The 17,965-nt window shown below is 39.6% G+C and overlaps 1 protein-coding gene across 1 annotated transcript; it reads right to left on the bottom strand.

Moving 5' to 3' along the window:
* Window positions 1-14,698: 14,698 nt before the first annotated feature.
* LOC124943500 lies at window positions 14,699-15,808 on the bottom strand. Its single transcript, XM_047483998.1, has 2 exons — window positions 15,400-15,808; window positions 14,699-15,093 (listed from the first exon to the last, which is right to left on the bottom strand). The coding sequence occupies exons 1-2, from the start codon at window positions 15,806-15,808 to the stop codon at window positions 14,699-14,701; spliced, it is 804 nt and encodes a 267-aa protein (XP_047339954.1).
* Window positions 15,809-17,965: the final 2,157 nt, after the last annotated feature.

The raw sequence follows: 17,965 nt of genomic DNA, 5'->3' as shown, positions 1-17,965 counted from the left end.
ATACTATAGGTTTAGTTCGAACTTGCAACATAATAAAACAAGTACAACTTTTAACCAACTAGGCTATTAACACTTTATATTTTAAATTAAACACCAAATTTGATTTATCAATATAAGTTTAACTTTTTAACTAACTAATCTCTCTATATATAACGATGCTTAATTTTTAAAGTGTCCGGATTGCCGGGTCGAGAGCTGTGGTTCATCAATAATTTTTAATCAGTCATAATTCTCTTTTGACTCCGCAATATAGATTTCACTATTATTAGGGAGCAATAATGAAAGAATTTCGTCATATTTATAGAGATAGTGGACACAATTAATATGAATATAGTAAGTCTCGTCTATTCTACTTTAATGGTAGTCTTTACATTTTCCCTTTCACTCGTAGTATGAGAAAGAAATGGACTCTAGAGGTCAAACTAAATGAGTTGAGGAATCAAATTGTATCAATTGTTTTAAAGATCATTCTGCAATGTGAGAGTAAATGGATATTTGAGTCGGATGGTGAGTTGACACGCCCATAAACTTAAAATGATTAAAAATAAAATTAAAGATGTTATCACATTTTTACCGTAATATTTTTTTCACGATTTTTTATATTATTACCCGTGCATTTTGTCACAGCCCAATCTTCCTGGCCCAGGAAGAGGAGGCTTAAGGAGAATGTCACGGCCCAATCTTCCTGGCCCAAGAAGAGGAGGAGGCTTAAGCCCTCTAAAGCCCAACCCAAGGAAAATTCTAGACTGGAAGGAAGCTGGAAGGAAGGTCCTTGATTAGCGCATCTAATTGAGAGTTAAAAGGAATTCCTTGATTAGTGCATCACTAATTGACATATAAAAGGAATGTCCTTGATTAGGAATGTCCTTGATTGATAATTATAAGGAATCCCTAAATTAGTGCATAATCAATGTAACAACTAGAATTAGTCCTATAAATACGTGTGAGGTATTATATTGTAAATCACCAAGTATTCGAGTAATATAATACTATTCTTTGTAAGAGTTACTCTCTCTAGAATTCTTGTGTCAATTCTGTTAAACGTCGAGTGTTGCGTCGAGTAAGGCTGACTAGTTACTCGTTCTTGAGAAGATCGTAACTAGTGCCGCACGGATCGTCAGTGAAAAGACTGAGCCCGTGACAATTGGTATCAGAGCTGAAATGACGAAGAGATCAAAAGAAAATTCAAAGGTCGTGGACGAAGTAGAGAATCTTCCCCACGGGACCGGAGAAGATGGTAGGAACTCTCGCAAAGTTCAGGCGGGAGGAACCAAAGCTACCAAAGAAAGAGAAAGATCAAGAGACGTTATCGTTGACATCATCGCAAGGTTGGAGAAGGTAGAACTCACTGTGGCGTACAGACAAGATAATGACGGGGACCTAGAGGAACGCATTGCCGAGCTTGAGAAGGAGAGAGACGAGCTCCGAGGAGGAATGCAAGGTGCCCTGAACGAAGGCTTGTCAAAATGTCAAGAGCAAGCTCAGATCGTGGAGAAGACCCTCCTTGGTGAAATCAGGACCTTGACTGAGAAACTTGAGGTAATGACTCTAAGTTACAAGATACCGAAGAGGATGTGGCGTTACTCAAGAAGGCGGTTGCGCAAGAGTGCGGATGCGCGCCTGTAGGAGTCCCCAATCCGATAAGGATAGACATTCCAAGGCCTAAAGCGTATTTAGGCGAGAGGAATACGAAAGAAATCGACAACTTCCTATGGAGTCTGGACCAGTATTTCAAAGCACTTGGCCTAGTAGAAGAGGCGAGAAAGATAGATACTGCCACGACATACCTGGAAGACACTGCGATGCTGTGGTGGAGGCGAAGGAGTAGCGACATTGAAAAAGGTACGTGTTCTATCAATACCTGGGGTGAATTCAAGGAGGAACTCAAGAGACAGTTCTATCCTGAAAACGCTATTCGAGAAGCAAGGGCCAAGTTGCAGCTGCTCTCACAAAGAGGGAGTATCAAGGAGTATGTCAAGGAGTTCATCGCTACTCTCCTTGAGATCCCTAACTACTCAGACGACGAAGCCTTGTTTGCCTTCACTGATGGTCTCCAAATGTGGGCGAAGTTGGAATTGGAACGACGTAGTGTCCAAGATCTAAGCTCCGCAATTGTCGTGGCTGAATCTCTTATCGAGATGAGAAGGCAAGAGAAACCAAAGTCGACCTATGAGAGGAATGACAATGGGGAAAATGGTGGAGACCATCTCCATAACAATGAAGACCCAATTAAGTTTATCAAATCCAATGGTAAAGGAGATCGGGACGAGAAACGTGGAGAGAAACCCCGGATAAAGTGTTTCTTTTGTGAAGAGCCGCACAAAGCAAGAGAGTGCCCAATGAAGAACAAACTATCAGCATTGATGGAGGAGCAAGAACGCCTTCACGATGAAGCTCGATTGAGATCGTTAAACCTACTTAGTGTCGTTGCAGCAAAGTTTGATAAGTCAAAGTCCGGGAAGAAATGACGACTATTTGTGGAAACTAGAGTAAGAAACCACATGGTTAAAGCTTTGTTGGATACGGGAGCCAACAACAATTTTCTAGAGGTAAAGGAGGCGGGAAGACTGGGGATTAAGTACACTAAAGAGAAAGGGTGGCTTAAAGCAGTCAACTCGGCACCAAGTGCGACTTATGGAGTTACTCGTAATGTAAAGATCAACTTGGGGGAGTGGACCGGCCTTCTGGATTTCTCCATTATCGACATGGATGACTAGAAAATGGTTCTCGGCATAGAGTTCCTAGACAAGGTAAATGCCATCCTACTCCCTTCAGCCAATATGATGTACATTCTAGAACAAGGTAATTCTCGCACAATACCTTTAACAAGAGAGGGAAAGAGAGAAACTAGGCACCTATCTGCCATGCAACTCTCAAAAGGTGCGGAGGACACCTACCCATCATCTTTTGTCGCTGTGAAAGAAGATGAAAAAATTGCGTCTAAATAGAAGATATATCCAGAAGTTACAACTGTCCTAGAGAAAGGTCACGATGTAATGCCCGCTGGAGTATCAGAGAAACTCCACCATAAGAGAGAGGTGGATATCAGAGAAGAGTTAGTCAAATGTATTAAACCATCGGCGACGGTTCTTTATCGCATTAAACCTCCCAAATTGGAGGAATTGAAGAGGCAACCAAAGGAGTTTCCATTCAAGAAAGAGAAGTGCGAAATAACCAAGACCGCCAAAAGAATGAAGAAATGGGAGGAAAAGAAGAGAAGACACTTGGAGTTCGGAGGAAACCGAGTGATAGTAAAACTTCTCCTCCATAAAGAGAGACAATTTTCCAAAGTTCATAAGGGGCTTGTGAGGCAATACGAAGGCCCTTTCTTAGAGAAAAAACGGGTTAGAAAGCCAGCACGTCGCTCAAAACTTTTATCTCATGTGGAGACATCATCCAGGCCTACAAGGAGGAAGCGACGAGGACGTCGCCAGATTGAGTGGGGGAGAATGTCACAGCCCAATCTTCCTGGCCTAGAAAGAGGAGGCTTAAGGAGAATGTCACGGCCCAATCTTCATGGCCCAAGAATAGGAGGAGGCTTAAGCCCTCTTAAGCCCAACCCAAGGAAAATTCTAGACTGGAAGGAAGTTGGAAGGAAGGTCCTTGATTAGCGCATCTAATTGAGAGTTAAAAGGAATTCCTTGATTAGTGCATCAATAATTGACATATAAAAGGAATGTCCTTGATTGATAATTATAAGGAATCCCTAAATTAGTGTACAATCAATGTAACAGCTAGAATTAGTCCTATAAATACCTGTGAGGTATTACATTGTAAATCACCAAGTATTCGAGTAATATAATACTATTCTTTATAAGAGTTACTCTTTCTCTAGAATTCTTGTGTCAATTCTGTTAAACGTTGAGTGTTGCGTCGAGTAAGGCTGACTAGTTACTCGTTCTTGAGAAGATCGTAACTAGTGCCGCACGGATTGTCAGTGAAAAGACTGAGCCCGTGACAATTTGCACGGGATAAATATTAGTAATATTTTATTTTTGACATAAATAATCAACTTAATTTTTTATTTTTAATTAATTGGTGGTAAAAAAATCATGATAGTAGTTCTGATCAATGTTTTGAAAACCATTCCGGTGATCAAATCGGTTGTTTTGACGAATTCCGGTTTGATAGGTCCACGGATGAACCACCGATTAGACCGGGTATTAGTATTTCTTCTTCATCTTCTTCCGAAAAGATTAACATGATTCTCTTATTTATCTTTTAACACTTTTCTCCTCTTCTCAAACCTCTCACCTTCTTACTCCTCACTTTTACTATCATTCATCGATGTCAGATTCACTCTCTGATGGATCCTCACATTCGTCATCACTGTTCAAATCACTTCCATTTTCTAGATCTGAGATGGGTACATCATTATCGTAAGCTAGATCAGCTTATTCCTTATCCTCTCGAGTAAAGAGAACAATCAGTCGGTCATTTAGGTTACTGAGATTATTATTATGCAGATGAATTTGACGGTGCTATCAACAACAAAAACTTTGGCTATAATCTTCCTTCCTAAGATCTCCATGGCATCCCCAATTTGTAAGAAGAATGGTAACAGTAGCATTGAAGAATCAGATAAATTGGGTCCTTTGTATTTTTGGATATCATTAAAGGTGGATACAGTATAACAAGCATAGCGCGATCCGAGTCGGATTCAAGAACAAGACCGATAATTTTCAATGTACAAAGGGAATCAACATCAGAAGTAATATTATTAATAAGACAAGCATTTGAAAGATTCGAACTTATTCTATCTCATTTCCTTCTTACAAATTGAACTCATAATCAAAACAAATGTTATTATTATTATATAAATATATTTGTGTTTGTTTGGTTCTATTGTTATTTTCATTTTTTTTTGAAAAACGGTTAAAACCATTTCATTAAAATCCCAAAAGTGGAAGGGTCAAAGATCAAAGCTAGACAAACCTTAGCTATGATTAGAGAATGACAATCAAACAACCCTAAAGAAAATGATTAATAGCAATCAAACATACAAACAAAGATTATACACTATATCAAATTCTAATTATCCCAATCAGGATTTTTATTTTCATACCAACCTGTTGTATCAATAAATTGTCTTCATTTTCCTTCCTCTTCCCTTTCAACTTGCAATAAAAGGGGAATGAACTGAAGAGGTTGATGAATACTGCATATTCTCATTTTGATTTCTTTTTTTATATGAACCCGTTCTGATTTGATAGAAATAATTATTTTTCAGGATTTTGGGCTATTCACTTTGTTGTTCTAAACTTTAATTTCTAGATCAATCTCAGAATTCATGTCTTTGTTTCCCTCAGCTTCATCTATGGTATCCTCTGCAACAACCTTGGTAACATCTACTTCAACTTTATTATTCTGAGTATCATTTTCTCTAGTTTCCTGTATTATAGCTTGATTTGTTTGAGAATCAACTCCTTCATCTTCTTCATTCTCTATTTCATTGCTACCTTTATTCTTTTTTTCAATAAAAACCCCCTTAATATATTTTCTTCAATTTCATTACTTTCTTCATTTTCAGAGTCCTCATTGGTTTCTGCTTCTTTCTCTTCCTCCACATTTTGCTCTTTGCTTTTAGACTCTATTGTTTCTTTTTCCTAATTTTTTGCTTCTTGGCCTTTCAGTATCTTTTGCTCATCTTCCATAGCTTGAGCACATTTCGTACTAGCATGTTGAAAAGTATTGCAGAATGCACACCTGTTCGGTCTCCACTCATAAGTGATTCCCATGACATTAGATTTTCCTTTCATGTCGACCACTATCATATTATTCGACAATGTACTACGAGGATTCACCTATATGCTAATTCTAGCAAAGGATAGATGCTCTCCTCCTTCTGTTATTGGGTCCATGTATAATGGTTTTCTCAATAACCTTGCAAAAATGACTAATGACTTTTACTTTATACATGTGTGTAGGGATATTCTAAAACTTGAACCATATTTGTGTTGTCTCCTTAGGTTTACTTAACAGGTTCAAATCTTCAGACCATCTTTCCAATTTCATGCAGTTGAATCCAATATATGTATGCCCATGTTCTAGAATTTCATCCAAATTCAACCCATTCTTGAATTGAAAAAAATAAAGATCATGAATATTTACAGAGATCTTCTCCATCCCATTTTCCTTCCACTGTTTCATTAAAGCTTCTTTAGTGATTGAGAATGATACATTGTTTTTCCAATATAATTCCCTACCACCACATTTTCCCATTCCTTTATGCACTTTTCTTCTACTTCATTAGGAAGTTTAAATTCAAAAGGAGAATTAAGTACCTCTACTTTTTTTTGTAACATCCCCAAAAAGATTTTCTCTTTATAGGAATGGTCTTCAACTTTCTTTTCTGCATTTTTATTCCATACCTCATTTACTTTCTAGGTAGAGTTGCTCATGATAGTATAGGTCTTCGATTTATGGGCCTTCATCAGCTCCCTCATTATAGACACTAACCAGTTTACTATCTCTTCATATTCTTCCTTCTTCAGCAAATTCAAGTCCCGAAGATAATGAATATTGAGTTGAATTATTATATTCTGAACTTTCTCCTTATTAAGAACAATCTCTCATTTTTTAGAATGCATTAGAAATTTGGTGATCTGGTTTTTGAGGCCAAACAGATTGACTCTTTCTTCGTTGCCAACCTTCCAGACTTCTTCCTTCTTTCCTTTATTTCCTACATTATTTTTTTTAAAAACCTTCTTCCCCTGCTTTCCTGCATTATTGTCTTCAGAATTTTTCACAACATTTGATTTTCCTTTTCTTTTGTCCTGTTTTTCTTGAATGAATTCTTCAGCAATCTCTTTGAGACCTTCCATAACAAACTATTTGACTTCTTTTGCTTTATTACTCTTTTTTCCCATAGTTGAAGAGCAGAACAAATTAATAAAGCAGAGTAAATGCAAAAATAGGGAAATTCAGAAACTCTAACGATTTAGTGACAAAATCATTTTGAAAGACAATCTTTCAAGATCACCAAATATTAGAGAACACACCAGCGCTCGCAATCAAGAAATAAGCATCTAGAAAAGCTACCAACAAAATTCTAGGAGATTTAGGGTATCGACACTTACTTCACGAATCGTGTGGTTCGTGCCGATCGTATTGATCGTAACGTTCATATCGATCGTGCCGTCGATTGTGTTGTGCCAACCGTGCTGATCGTGTCATCGATTGTGTTGTGCCAACCATGTTGATTGTGCCAATCGTGTTTCAATCGACGAACGACGTTTCTTGCTTTTCTGGTGATGCAATTGAGTTTCTGATTTATTATTATTGTTGAGTAGAATGATGTGCACGTTCTTGAAGAAGAATTTCAAGAATTCGTCGTCAGAAAATTTCATCAGAAAATCACCGGAAATCTCCAGAGCTTCCTTGAATGAATTTGTGTCCGATGATCTCTAACAGTATTGTTCTTTTCATTTATTGTTTATATAGATAATCATCTTTTACTCTCAATTTGTAATTTTAAAATGGATCTCGCACCAACAAACTTATCTTTTAAAAATTTATAAACAGGCTTATTTCATGATATTAAAATAAATAATTAGATTATGTCGTATCCGCCGAGTTTCAAAATGATTGAATTCCAGATATTTTTAATAAATCTAAGAATGTATAAATAAATAAATTAAATAGACTATATTATATATAATGTTTATTTTGTGTCTTAATGTTTGTAGGAAAAAAAGCCCTTGCTGAACCGGACCCATGCGGACCCAGACGTGTCCAAGCGAACCCAGGCACAGAAGGGGCTCAACGAGTCTAACGAGAAACTAACTATTAAGGCACGGAAGGACTTACATAGGCCAACGGACCTCCAATCTCGGACGAAGCGCCAAAATCGCCAACATAATGTAGACACACGACCCTTTTGCGTCTGAAGCGACCAGCGACCGATGATCATCTTCTTCCATGTACGCCTGCAGACATCCAATTGAAAGTCAGAAGAACTCAAATGTCAAAATACTATCTTTTGAATTGCTCGACCAAAATGCTCTTCGAAAAGAGCTACATGCTTGGGAGTTAACCGGGAGCGCCTTTATGAAAAAATATATATGTACATATTATGTATCCATAGATATTTCCATTAATGATAGAGTTTGTATAGAGCTTAGGATTTGTAAGTCTAAATGCAATTTAATATTATTACTTTTAAGTTTATAAATTAAGTCTTCTATTTAGTTAATAGAAGATAAATGAAGGACTAAAATGTAATATGTATACAATCATTTTATTTTTTTTATTTTTAATATACGGGAGGTGTGCCGTATGATTTACCAAGTTTCTACAATTTATCTTTCTTTTTTCAAGATTCTCTTGCTCTTCTCAAACTCTCCAAGAAAACAAGATCTTGGAATTTGACATGGTATTAGAGTTAAACGACGAATCAAAAGAAGATTAGAAGAATTAGAAGACAGAAGTTCTACCTACAGGTGGAAGAAACAATAGAAAGGTAAAGACACATAACATCATGAAGCTTGCAGACGATCCACTCCATGTGAGGGATAATGACAACACAGGTGTTTCAATTGTTATGACTCCGTTCATGGGAAAAAATTATATCAGCTGGAGTCGTAGAATTCAGATCGCCTTAACAACGCAATCAAAATTAGGGTTCGTGGATAATGCAATTCCTTATCCTAATAACGACAACGATTGTAAACGATGGACGAAGGCAAATTCATTAGTGAAATCATGGATATTAAACTCATTAGCGAAGGAAATCAAGGAGGAATTCATTCATACGGAGACCACTTTAGAACTCTAGGGATGGTTAAAGAAAAGGTATCAGGTCAAGAATGAACATAACTCTTTTTAGTTACAGAAAGAGATTAATACTATGAAACAAGGGAACACAAGTATATAGAAATATCACTCGAAGATGTATAGACTCTAGGATGAGTTTTGTTGTATCAATCCATTACCCCGTTGTAAAAGCAATGTTAGAATCAATGATTATTGCATTCTTTCTAATCAATTTGAAGAACAAGATGTCATGAAATGTCTTAGTCAATTCTTGACTGGGTTAAATGATTCATATGATTTTGTGAGGAACAAAATTTGGTCTCGGATTTACCCCTGATATTGACAGAGCCTATTTGGCACTACTTTCTATCCAAAGACAAAGACAAATCAGTGAAGTTGTGCAAGAATCTGAATGACATTCTATTATGTCCTACAAAACACAATACGAGAACTATGGAAAATCACAATTTAACAACTAAGGAAAGAACACATGAGATTAGAAAGGTTATCAAGGAAACACTTATAAACATGATTTACAATGTACACACTACAGAATGAGCGGTAAAGGAGGGGGTGTTTCCAGATTATTAGATTTCAAGATTGGTTTCGAGGAAACAAAGATTACAAAGGAAAGAAATCGGGGAACATTGTAGAAGCTCCATTTGATCTAGAATTGGTCAAACCTGGAAGAGTGGATAATCAAGTTGTGTTCATGGAAGTAATACAATCACTAAATGTAGTGATGAGACAATTGCAGAAAACCTGGAAGAGTGGATAATCAAGTTGTGTTCATGGAAGTAATACAATCACTAAATGTAGTGATGAGACAATTGCAGAATGTAACAAGAATGAAACATCTTCTTCAAAAGAACACAATGCAGATATGTATTGCACTAATACTTTTCAAACAAATAATGTTTTTAGAACTAAACATAATATAATGAATACAATAAAAAATTATGTTAGAAAACAAGTTTGGATCATTGACACTGGTGCGAGTAACCATGTTTGTCATGAAAAATAGATTTTGATTTGAAAGCGTAACCAAACATATTTCACTAAACCTACCAAATGGAACAAATGTACTTATTAATTTTGCATGGAAAGTAAAAATTAACAAAAGAATTAATTCTTGAAAAAGTATTTTTTGTTCTAGAATTCCAATATAATTTGATTTCCATGTCACAAGTTTTAAAACATAAAAATATGGAATGTGTTTTTGATAAAAGAAAATGTACAGTGCAGGACCTTAATTCGAATAGAAGTCTAGCATCTGGATCACTTCATAATGACTTGTATTTCTTAGATTCTCCATTAGATGATAATAGTATTTTGAATGTTGAGTCTGTTTGTAATGTTTAAGTATGTTCTAAAACAGTTCATAATAAAATGGGTCATCCTTCTGATGTTGTAAGCAAGAAGATTTTTTTCCGAATGTTGTTTCTAATTCACAGCCATGTGATGCTTGTAAAAAATCTAAAATTCATAGGTTGCCATTTCAAAACAATATCACCACAAGTAGTGCCGTTCCTGAGATTTTTTAGGCCTTAGGCGAAAGCACGAAATTGGGGCCCTACGCATAAACTTCACTTGTGTTTCACCGTTGATCTTCAATAACCTTCCAATATCTACAAAGATGCAACATAAATTGTCAACGAAACTGACTTCTTCTTGCATTTTTAGATGCAAAATCATTGATAATTGTATCGTAATCAATATATTTCAAAAAATCTTTTTCAATACATAAAATAACAAGTCCATTCAATCTATCTTGAGACATCAAAGATCTTAGATATTTTTTCAATAATTTTAACTTAGAAAAACTTCTTTCAGAGATAGAATGGTTGTTCATTTGACTATCGTTTTCGGGAATGATATTTATTTCCTCCACATTCTCATCTACATTAACTATATTAATTTCTTCAGCATTTATCGCTTCAGTGGAGTCTAAATTTTCAGAAGCTTTTGTTCTTTTAACAAACTTGTCAAGCGCACCACTTTGAGATTTAACAAATTGTTCTTCTAATTCTTTCCTTTTTCGTTTTTCATATCTAGATAAATATTTTTTCGGCGCCATCAAACAAGTAAACTATTTTCAAAGATCTTTACGGCTTAACCACACAAATACACAATCTCAAAACAAAGCATAAAAATAAATAACAATCAAACCCTGATGTTGAATTTTCACTTTTAATGGTTAAACCTCACCTCAAGGCTCAACCCAGCGAAACAGAGCCACCGTCGAAATTATTTTGTTGTCGGTTTCGTTGTGAGTTTCGTTGTCAATGTAGGATACAGAGACTGAGAGAGACAGACAGTAAGACAGACAGTAGAGTTTTCTATTTTTTGTTTTGATAGTGTTAGTTTGTTTCTCTATTTGGGCTATAGAGCCATGGGCCAAAAAATCTAACATAATAAAAAAAATAAAGAATAAGAAACTAAAAATCCTTACTAATACCTAGCATATATAAAAAAATGGGCCCATTTTTGGTCCTAGGCCCTAGGTCGTGGCCTAGGCTGCCTACCCCTCCGGGCCGGGCCTGACCACAAGCAAAAAATGTTTTGACTTGATACATGCCGATGCATGGGGTCCTTACATAGAAGTCTCATATATCGACTTTCATTACATGCTAACATTAGTTGATGACCATAACAGATGCACATGGATTTTTCTAGTGGAAAATAAAAGTCAAGTGTTATTGTATTTTAAATGAGTTTTATAAACAAATAAAAGCACAATTTGATACAAATATCAAAAAATTTAGAACAGACAATAGGACAAAATTCATAAATACTAACTGTAATAATATTTTTAAATCACTAGGTATTATTCATCAAAAAAGTTATTATTACATCCCTCAATAAAATGGGGTGGTTGATAGAAAACATAATGTTAGGATCTAGGTAGTCGCTGGAGGACCGGGGGTTGGACCGGTTAGCGGTTCTCACTCGAAGGGTGGTGGTTAATCCGGTTAGAGATTAACACCGGGGTTTCAATACTACACAACCTGTCACAAACCCTTGAACTAGGTTCAAGCGCGGAAGAGGTTTGCTTTCAGGTTGAAGCAGCACACTTGTTTGATGGACAAGGCCGGTTTCGGATGATGGAGGTTTGAAAATGGTGGGTCGGCTTCGGTAATTTGGAAACTCGGCTTGGATAAGGTTAAGTCGGTTATCGCGGTACGGATAAGTTAGGTAATGAAACCGGCAGACAGTAAATAACAAGACAGATTTTATGGATGTTCGGAGATAAAGCTCCTACGTCACCCCTTCCTCTCGAAACCGCGAGAAGGATATTCACTAAGGAATACAAGTACAAACTGATCGAGACTTATTTCCTGCTCGATAACACTCTTACAATTTACACCGAAATTGTAAAACACATTTTAGCACTTAGGCTTTCTTAGAATAACACAATCTTATCACTTGTAGTAAATGCTCTTAGCGTTTCACTTGTCCCACTGTGTGTCCCGCATTTACTCTTCTTCAACTGCCCCCTTTTTATAGGTGAAATATGTCAACGGTCATATTTCACTGCCTTGAATCTGATTGGCTGAGCAGAGGTGCAGTGATTCAGTGTTTTAGAGATTCAGACCTGCGGTCGTTTCCTCAGACCTGATGGTCAACCTCAAACCTGGCATTCTGTCTCAGACCTGGCGGTCTGTTCTTCCGGTATGTAAGACAAACCTGCCGGGTTTGTCTTTTACTTGATGTAGACACTGTCTGTTGGACAGTTGTCTGTACTTGGAAGATCTTCTTTCTGACTTATCTCGAAGTGGAAAGATCCGGTAGTACTGTCTTCTGCAGCCTACAGTCTTTCCTCAGACTTGCATGGATATGGAAGTGTTCAGTCTGTTCCTTTGGTATCATTCTCAACAGATACCCGAATTGTCTTCTTGTACTGGTCGGTCGCTTGACTTAGCCTGATCGCTTCCGGTATGAGTGATATAACCGAACTTCTTCCGGTTATTCCTTTGCCTTGTGGCTGATCGGCTGTTTGATGATTCCGGTTTTAAGCTTTGGCCGATCCTTTCTTTATGCGGTCATGTTCCGAGTATTCTTGGTCGGTTTAGTAGCTTGACCGGCTAGTTTTCTTAGCCGATTCTTTTGTTTATCCGGTCCGGTTCCTTGTTCCTGCATGGAAAGTTTATTTAAGTTAGGTTTATTTGAACCGGTCTGATTTTATCTAACAATTTCTCCCTTTTTGATTATTTTATTTAAAATTATCAAAATCATGTAAGTTTGCAACCGTAGGCCGGTTGTTTGTTTGTCCGGATTTTTGAGAAAAATTTTGGAAGAGTCTTTATCTTTTATCTTATCAATTTCTCCCTTTTTGATTATTTTATTTAAAATTATCAAAACTAAGTAGAGATGCAAGAGATGGCCGGTTTCAAAAATAGCTTTATATATAGTATAGATAACCGAAAATAACATAATATGTAAAAACACTAAGATAAGTAAAGAAAGAGAGCCCCTATTCCGAGTCCGAGAAGTCATATATGCTCTTTTTCTTCTTCGGTTGCTGTCGACTGGTCGGTTCGGAGGGTCGTTGTCTTGTAGACCGGGACTGCAATTGTTCTTCAACTTCCTCTTCGACTTGGTCGGCCTGCTGCGATGTACTCGTGATGACCGTTTCAGTAACCTCGTTGAGCAGGTCGGCTATTTGAACTTTCTTAGGGGCCTCCCTCTTTCGCTTTTTCGGCGGTGAAGCGGAGGCGGCCGCCTTTTTCTTCTTGTTTTCAGCTGCGAAGCCTTCCAGCCTCCGTGTTTCCCTTTCCAACCGCGCAGCATCCTCCGCAGCTTGAGTGGCTGCTTTCTTAGCAAATCCTGGGAATATGGCCTCTGCTCTTTTAATCCGCGCGGCTTCCTCTTCCTCTTCGGTAAGTTGAGAAGAACGCGGTGCCTCTTTCTCTTTGCCTGCTTCGGCATCCAGCGCATCCTGGACCCTCTTAGCCACTTGAGCATCAGCCGCTACAGCCGCGGCATCCGCGTTCACCTTAACCCTCAGCAGTTCGGCAACCTGTTCGGAAAGCGCCTTCAGTTCGGCCTCGAGACCCACATTTTTCTTCTCGAGTTCGGAGACCCGGTCGAGTGTTGTGCCAACCAGGTCATCACCCATCGATGTCAATCGTTGATCGGTCTCTCTTTCAAGCCGGTCGAAGTCTTTCTTTAACTCGGAGGTCGAATCCTCCAGAATTGCGGTTCGCTTAACATATTTACCGCGTAGAGTCACCTCTTCCTGTAGATCTTCGTCGACTTCTGAGATTCGGTCCCGATTGGAATTCAAGAGATACACTGTGTTGTCGGCGAACTTGAGTGCCGAGCCAACGATTCTTTGGACTATGTCCTTGAATGGCTGAACCGCGGAGTCTTCAAATTCTTGAATGCGGTTATCAATCCGTTCTGTGGTTGAGCCTTCAAGCCTTTGGATACGGCCCTCAACCCATTCCTTTGTGAAGTCCGATGCGGTGACTTCCGGTTGTGGAGGAGGGGATTGCCCGGTGAGATTGGGATCGGCTCTTTCATTGGATTCCTTTGATGCCGCATTCTCCTTTGGAGGTGTTGGGCAGTGTTCCGGAGTCGTTTCGATCTGGGGAGCAGTATAGACCGGTATTTTCATTCGGCTGCATATTGCCTCTAGCCGTTCAATTTCTTGAGTGAGTTCCCCTTTGGCTTTTTCAAGCCTTTCTAACACCCGCGGTGCTAAGGTGTCTTCCGGTCCCATCGTTTTGAGCTCCTCCGTAATTTTCCAGATGCGTGTTGTTAGCTTCCGTAGTTGGACCTTCGGTTTTAAGAAGCAGGTTCGGTGTTGTACCTCTTGAAGTGTGTTGGAGTTTGTAAGGTTCATGATCAAGTCTTCCACCTCCTCCAATCTTTGGATGCACTCCACGTCTGTGTGGCCCGGTAGGATTTCCCTATACGGTGTGCCGTACCGGTGCTCGTGCTATTCCAGGTATAATTCTTCAATTGACTTGGCTCGCTTTTTGACGCCCTGAAGGAGTTTCCGAGATATCCTATCGGCCTCTGCTTCTTCGGCCTCCTCCTTCTTTTTGTCACCGCCCTCATCACCGTCCTCTTCATCACCCTCTTCACCACCTTCGGTGGTCTCAGGGTTGGTATTAGGTCCGGCATCATTGGGGCTCTGGGCCGAATACTCGTCTTCATTGACCGATCTTTCGTCCTCGGTCTTCTCTGTGTCGGTTCTCTCAGAGAAGGAAGCCGACTCCTCATCCTCGGTTTGCTGCGGCGGTTCCGAGAAAGTTACTTTCTCCTTTCCTTTACTTTCAGCCTTTGCTTTGGCTGGGGCCGCTTTCTTGTCGGCTTTCTTCTTTCGGCCACCTGTGGAACCGGGGGCCGGCTGTTTCCTTTCTAGGAATTGCTTCGATCTGATGAGGCATCGATCTGCGACAACGACGCCGGGACCGATGTCGAGATTGTAGTGAAGGAAGATCTTACCGAGAGGAACGGCGTATCCCCACGACCGGTTTGAATCCGGTTTCACCATATCCATTAGGTTGCTGAACACCGCTTTTGCCCAGTTGACCTTTCTTCCCTCTATCAAGCCGATCAGCATCCTGATTTTGTCCTTTGTGAGGTTGCTGTAGTTTCCTCCCCTCGCCAGAATTGCCCTTGCGAAGATGTCACATATTGGGATATACTCCGGCTTCAACATTTGTTTGCTGCCGGATACTTTGATTGGCTCTTTAGTTGCCGATAGAATCTGGCAAGCCGGCTCAAAGGTTTTCTGCTCTATGTCTGCCGTTGCATCCTGGCCGGTTGTCGGAAGGCGTAGGCTCTCTGCCACTGATGCCTCGGTGAGCTCTATTTCAGAACCGCATACAGTCGCGGTGATTTTGTCGTTGGAGATGGTTGCGGTTTTGAAGAATTCTTCGACCGCATCTTTGTATATAACATGAGGACTGCCAAGGAAATATTCCAGACCGGTTTTGACTACCCGGTCAAGAACCTCCTTTGCCTCGGACGTACCTTTCAGCCGGATTTCCTCGAAATCCACCTGAGATAGGTGTCTAAACAAAGCCGAAGCACGCCCCATCTTAGAATTTGAAAGAGTTTGAGAGATAACCGTTTCAGAGAGTTAGATAGCTTAGAGAGAGAAAGCAGATTCACGTGAGAATGAAATAAAATGACTGAGAGTCCCTTTTATAGATGCGGTTTGGAAGCCCAACCGTCCCATCAATATTGGGCGGGAATTTTCCCTCCAAATTAAAAGAAGCGGCAAACCGTGGGCGCCAAACCATGGGCGGTAAACCAAAGGGTGGGCGGCAGTTTTGGGCGGGAGATTTCCCTCCAAAACTTGTGCTTATGCCATTGATGACGTACTCCCCTTTTTGAAACCGAGATTGATGGTGCGGTTTCTAAGTCTAACCGGTTATTTTGAGTGATTAGAGTGTTTGCAATTTTAAGCAAATTTATATGACCGGATAAGAACGCGGTTATAGTTTGAAGATGTTAACCGGTTACTTAGATAAATGTTCAAAGAATTAAGAAGGACACGGTCATTTATACTGAAATGAGATTGAATTCAAGAAATATTGCAGAAAGAAAACCGACAGAAAATTCGGTATTGAGATAGGCATACATAAATAATGGAAAGTACAGCCTATGGAAAAGACATTCTAGAAATTCGGTCTATTGCCGAATCCTTGTCGAGGATGTTCGAGGAGGAGGCCGGTGTCCCTGGTCCAAACTCTGGCCGGTACCCAAGAATCAGCTTGCTGATATGCGGTGCATAACCGAGACTTCTCTTGGTCAGCACCATATTCTTGAGGTTCTCGAATATGACCGTGGACCAGTTGATGGCCGATTCGTAAAGGATGTGGGTCATAATGTTGTAGGTATTTCTAGAATACCGTTGATTCGGCGATTGACACAGGATCGAACGGGTCACGATTTGGAGAAGTAGTTGACCGTGACTAGCAAGCTGGGTTTTTGGCCCATAGTGTTCCACCGGAGACAGGGTGGCCGACAGGTATTGGGCGAGTTCAAATCCCGCTAGATCCTCTATGGTTGGAAAGTCAGAGAATCCTTCAGTGGGTAGGTCGAATAGTGAAGCAAATTCAGCTTCATCGATCCAGAATGTGTGGTCTCTGACGGTAGAGACGATATACTTTCCCCTGATGCAGGCGCTTCGAAAGAAGGCCTTGACATCCTCTAGGAGAATTGGACCGGCTTCTTCAAGAAAAGGTTGAAGACCGGTTTCAGTAAGAGAGTGAAACATGAGCTCCTGTTCAGGATTTCCGTCCCTCTCTCCCATGCAAGAGTTGAAGTCAATGCTTAAAAAGTTTCCCAAAGTTCGGCTCGGCATGATTACGGTATTAGGATAGATGAAATTCAAAGTATTTTAGAAGTGTTCTTATGCCTTCGTATGTGGTAGGTTGATTAGAGGATGGCTCCTTATATAGGATCGGTTTTGGAGGGAAAACATAAGCTTTGATTGTTAGTTTTGTTTTATTAAGCAAAAGAATCTTTATGTTTCCAAGGAGCATGGGGAAGAGGCAGATTACGGAGCCCGAGGTAGGTGTTAGTTGAGAGGTAACCAGGTTAGTTGGATATTAAATGTTCAAGTGGTTGGGGGTTAACTCATTAATTAAGGTTCCCTTTTTCATTAATTGCAAGCACATAACCGAGATTAATCAAAGGAGACCGAAAATAACATAGATAATACCGAAAGGCACATATAGTGCCGAATAGGGAACAAAGATAACATCGAAGGAAAACATGATAAAAGCCGAAGTGAATATGATGATGTTGGATAAGAGTACACCTGGTACGTGCAGCAAAATGACCAGGTGCAGGAAGGAGTGACTCAATGTGCATAAGAGTTGACGACACCATTTCGGCGGTTTCTCCTCTTCCAAGCTCTCTCGAACCGCTCATAAAAGGAGTCGGTTACTTCTTTAGTCAGCACATGGGCTTGGTTCAAACCTTCTCCGGGACAGGTTGGAACACCAAGCTCCACAAGAAGACAACTTAGTTGGGGGATGAAACCGACTGATCGAATACCAACCATCCAGATGAGGATATCAAACAGCACCCTGGACCAGTTTACTGGTGTGCCGGTGATTATAGCCGCCATCATGTTGAAGTTCGAGGTACAGTAGGTATTTGTGACATCCTTTCCGAAGACGCTCTTACCGATCACATCATTTAGGAGCTGATATTCAGCTCTCATGCGTGATTTTGTTCCGTG

Source organism: Impatiens glandulifera, chromosome 6 (genome assembly GCF_907164915.1).
Source record: "Impatiens glandulifera chromosome 6, dImpGla2.1, whole genome shotgun sequence".
NCBI lineage: Eukaryota > Viridiplantae > Streptophyta > Magnoliopsida > Ericales > Balsaminaceae > Impatiens > Impatiens glandulifera.
Note: the sequence above shows the minus strand (reverse complement) of the source record. Positions and strands in the feature narration are given on the sequence as shown.

What these genes read in the sequence shown, in the direction of transcription:
- LOC124943500 (XM_047483998.1), bottom strand. Translation starts at nt 15,808, where the DNA reads ATGGGGCGTGCTTCGGCTTTGTTTAGACACCTATCTCAGGTGGATTTC. An exon ending in GCCGGAGTATATCCCAATAT is followed by an intron (nt 15,094 to 15,399) that starts GTGACATCTTCG and finishes CCGGTTCCACAG; the next exon opens with GTGGCCGAAAGAAGAAAGCC.